Source organism: Castanea sativa, chromosome 12, assembly GCF_040712315.1.
Source record: "Castanea sativa cultivar Marrone di Chiusa Pesio chromosome 12, ASM4071231v1".
Taxonomy (NCBI): Eukaryota; Viridiplantae; Streptophyta; class Magnoliopsida; order Fagales; family Fagaceae; genus Castanea; species Castanea sativa.
In genome coordinates, this window is record NC_134024.1 from 13,132,956 (window position 1) to 13,137,047 (window position 4,092).

At 37.1% G+C, this 4,092-nt stretch overlaps 1 protein-coding gene across 2 annotated transcripts; it reads left to right on the plus strand.

The window, feature by feature from the left end:
* Positions 1-365: 365 nt before the first annotated feature.
* Positions 366-3,767, plus strand: LOC142621074 (receptor-like protein EIX2). 2 transcript variants are annotated; one of them, XM_075794388.1, is made up of 2 exons: positions 366-3,158; positions 3,436-3,767. In XM_075794388.1, exon 1 carries the CDS (start codon positions 391-393, stop codon positions 3,145-3,147), a length of 2,757 nt encoding a protein of 918 aa, XP_075650503.1. In that variant the 5' UTR covers positions 366-390; the 3' UTR covers positions 3,148-3,158; positions 3,436-3,767. The 2 variants fall into 2 exon arrangements, with proteins under 2 accessions (XP_075650503.1, XP_075650504.1); XM_075794389.1 differs by having other exon boundaries at positions 3,447-3,767.
* The last annotated feature ends 325 nt before the right edge of the window (positions 3,768-4,092 follow it).

Sequence of the window (4,092 nt, forward strand, 5' to 3'; positions counted from 1 at the left end):
TATCATTTCCAATGGTTTTCATATAACCCAACAAATTCAACCTCTTAGTTGAATTTCCAGTTTCCACCCACTACAATATCCGTCCTTTTCAGTTTTCACAAGAGAATTTTTTCATTGAAAATTCAATGTCTGCCACCTAGACTTGAAAACTTCCGGTGAAGTCTGTACTCTGTATAAGAGTCTAAACTAAAATGTCAAGGCCTTGGAAATAAAAGGCTTCTTCATTGTTTCTTAGAAACTTCAAGTCCGGGTCAAAGTCATGATTTGCTGCTAGCTCAAAGCAATAAAGCCTTTTTCTATTCAATATAAATTGTTTATTCGATAAACATACTTGCAGCATTGGGTGTTTCATTTGTAAAATTGATCATTTTCCTCATTGGCTATTTGGCAATGACAGTGATCACATTCACGGGTGGAACTTCCCTTAAACTTCTTCAGGCAATTGTATTTTTAACGCTTTTATTGCATTTGAGACCAGCACTTGGATTCATTTCAAGTGTTGGAGATGCTGACAGTGACAACATCAGGTGTCTAGATGGGGAGAGACAGGCACTCCTTGAACTCAAAAAAGGCTTTCTTGATGCCTACGGCAACCTCTCTTCTTGGGGGAGTGGAGATGAAAATAAGAATTGCTGCAATTGGAAAGGAGTTCACTGCAGCAACCAAACAGGCCATGTACTTGAGCTAAGGCTTGGTTTTTCTTATTTGGGAGGTATGATTAATTCTTCACTACTTGAGTTGCCTTATTTGACCTATTTGGATCTCAGTTACAATGATTTTAATCATAGCCATATCCCTGAGTTCATCGGATCTCTCGGTAACTTAGAATACCTTGATCTCTCTAGGGCCAAACTCAGTGGGCCAATTCCACATCAGCTTGGAAACCTTTCTCATTTGCAATATCTCAATCTTAGCTGCAATAATTTGACAATTATTGAAAATCTCGAATGGTTGTCTCATCTCTTTTCAATAAAAGACCTTGACTTAAGTTTCACAAATCTCCATGTTGCCAATGATTGGCTAGAAGTTGTGAGTGGTCTCCCTTATTTAACAACCTTGAATATGGCATGTTGTGATCTTCCCCCAATGAGTCTTTCATCTTATCCTCATTTCAATAATTTGAAATATTTTGCTTCTCTTGAAAGTCTACATCTTGAAAATAATCAACTTAAAGGTGGCATTCCAAAATTCTTTGGGGATATATGTACTTTACGTGAATTGCATTTGTCGGGGAACAATCTTGATGGACAACTCGTTGAGCGTATCAATGACTTGTCTGGATGTGCAAAAGACTCATTAGAGGTTTTGAAATTAGCAAGGAATCAATTTACCGGATCATTGCCTGATTTTGCAATGTTTCCATCATTAAAAGAAATAAGTCTTTTTTCCAACAAATTAAATGGGACTGTGTCCAAAACCATTGGAAGCCTTCATAAGCTAGAACATTTAGATGTTTCTTCAAATTCTTTGCAAGGCGTCATATCTGAAGCACATTTTTCAAATCTTTCCAAATTGCGGCACTTGCAGTTATCTGATAATTCTCTTACTCTTGAATTCGACTTTAATTGGGCTCCCCCTTTCCAACTGGATGAAATGTACTTGAGATCTTGCAAGTTGGGGCCTACATTTCCAAATTGGATCCTAACACAAAGCAATGTTACCATCATTGATATCTCCCATGCTGAAATTTCTGATACCATCCCAACAGAGTGGTTTGCAAACTTGCCTCCTAAATTAGTACTTCTAAATCTTTCTTGCAACCAAATACATGGACTGCTACCTAATGTGTCGAAGATGCCTTTGAATGCTCATACAATTGATTTGAATGCTAACCATTTAGAGGGTCCATTGCCACTTTTTTCAACTAATCTCAGCTCCTTGAGTCTCTCTAAAAATCGATTTTCTGGTTCACTTACGCCTCTTTGTAAAATCAATGGTGGGTTGTTGGGTTTCCTAGACCTATCTGATAACCTATTATCTGGAGCACTTCCAAATTGTTTTATGCATTGGCCTAACCTATTTATTTTGAATTTGGCTGGCAACAATTTCTCTGGTGAGGTTCCAAGCTCTTTGGGCTTGTTGTCAATGCTTGTAACATTGAGTCTACGTAATAACAATTTCTCTGGAGATTTTCCTGTATCCTTAAAAAATTGCAGCTCCTTGAAATTTATGGACTTGGGAAACAATAAATTCTCTGGAAAAGTACCAGCATGGATTGCCGAAGGCTTGCCACAATTGATTGTTCTTATATTACGTTCCAATAAGTTCAATGGAAGCATACCATGGCATATATGTCAGTTGAAATATTTACGCATCTTGGACTTCTCTCTAAATGACATATCTGGAACTATACCACAGTGCCTCAATAATTTCACTGCCATGGCTCACAAAGGGAAATCTTCCAGTAATCTCTTTGATGGTAATTTCCTGGGCACAGATGGAGGCTATGTTTGTATGGGAATATATGTTGACAGTGCAATGGTTGTACTAAAAGGGAGGGAGTATGAGTATGGTAAAAATCTTGGACTACTAAAGATCATTAACCTTTCAAGCAATAAACTATCAGGAAAACTTCCTAGTGAAATCTCGAGCCTTTTGGAGTTGGTTGTACTGAACGTATCCAAAAACAACTTAATTGGAGAAATTCCTCAAATGATTGGTCAGTTGAAGCAGCTAGAATCACTTGATATGTCATGGAATCGGTTTTCAGGAGAAATCCCATCTAGTATGTCAGAGTTACAGTTTTTGAGCCACTTAGACCTATCTTACAACAATTTATCTGGGAAAATTCCTTCAAGCACTCAACTCCAAGGCTTTGATGCAACTCGTTTTATTGGGAATTGGGCCCTTTGTGGGCTTCCACTCACACAAAAGTGCCCAAGTGAAGAAACACCACCCCAAAGTGAGCCAACCGACGATGGTAGTAAAGATGTCGAAAAGGACGAAGATGAATTCAAAAAATGGTTTAATGCTGGAGCAGGACTTGGATATATTGTGAGTTTTTGGAGTGTGTGCGGCTCTTTGCTTTTAAAGCAGTCATGGAGACATGCCTATTTCTTGTTCTTGGACAACCTGAAGGATTGGATCTACGTAACAATGGCAGTGAACAAGGCAAGATTGTGGAGGAAGTTTCAGAACCAGGGGTGACCGCTTTGTATGTAAGTAGATGTTTGCAACATAAGACTTCTATACATATTTTTCACTATTTATTTCGGTCATTTTTATAAACATAATGAGTTACGTGGTTAATGAGATTAGCACTCTGGTTTTTCATTAATATGGCTCTGTTTTCTTCTATTTTAATGAACTGTTACATACTAAAAAAAAATCATTAATCTGTTTATTGTTTTTTTTTTTGTTGAACTCTTTCATCATTTCTTGATTGGCCTGGCCATACAGGCTAAGAGGCATTACTGATGCTTTTCATATTTCAAGTTACATGTCAGGCAGTGGGGATTACCATCATTATCAGCTTTGCAATTGCATGAAGAGGTTCTACATCTAGGAGACTAGGATCTAGCGTCTCTACAATTGGATGGATTTCAATTACGTTGGTGTGTTAATATCATGATCTTGCCACTGCTATTCACATGAGTGTCAGGAGACTCAGGACCCGTTTGTAACATTTGTGTGGGTGTGGTGTGGTGGTCTAGATGATTTGTTTTATTGCCTTTTCTCTCATCACCATCATTATTAGTTTCAAATTCAATAATGTAAATTTACAAACGGATCATGTGTAATTTGAATTTGGTTAAAGTGTTCCCATCCTGGAGTATTTGTGTACTTTTATTGGTGGTTATTAGCATGTCTCCTCGCTCTCTTGTGAGCATTTTGGCAATGCTGAATGGATATGCATGTCAGTTGAAGAATCTCGAGAGTAGGTGTCAGGACCGAAATCCATGAAACATGAATTTAGATACCTGACTAACTTGCTAACCTTACTTAGCTCAATAAACATAATTTATTTAAACTTAATTCAATAAAACTCCAAATAAACAATGCTTCTAATAAACCTCTTATAATAACTAAAATCCACAATTTATAATAATCTCCAAAATATTGTGAAGTCTAAGCAGAAAAAAAAAAAAACTA

Bases quoted from the DNA above. Each gene is read 5' to 3' on its own strand.
- LOC142621074 (XM_075794388.1), top strand. From the start codon at position 391: ATGACAGTGATCACATTCACGGGTGGAACTTCCCTTAAACTTCTTCAG.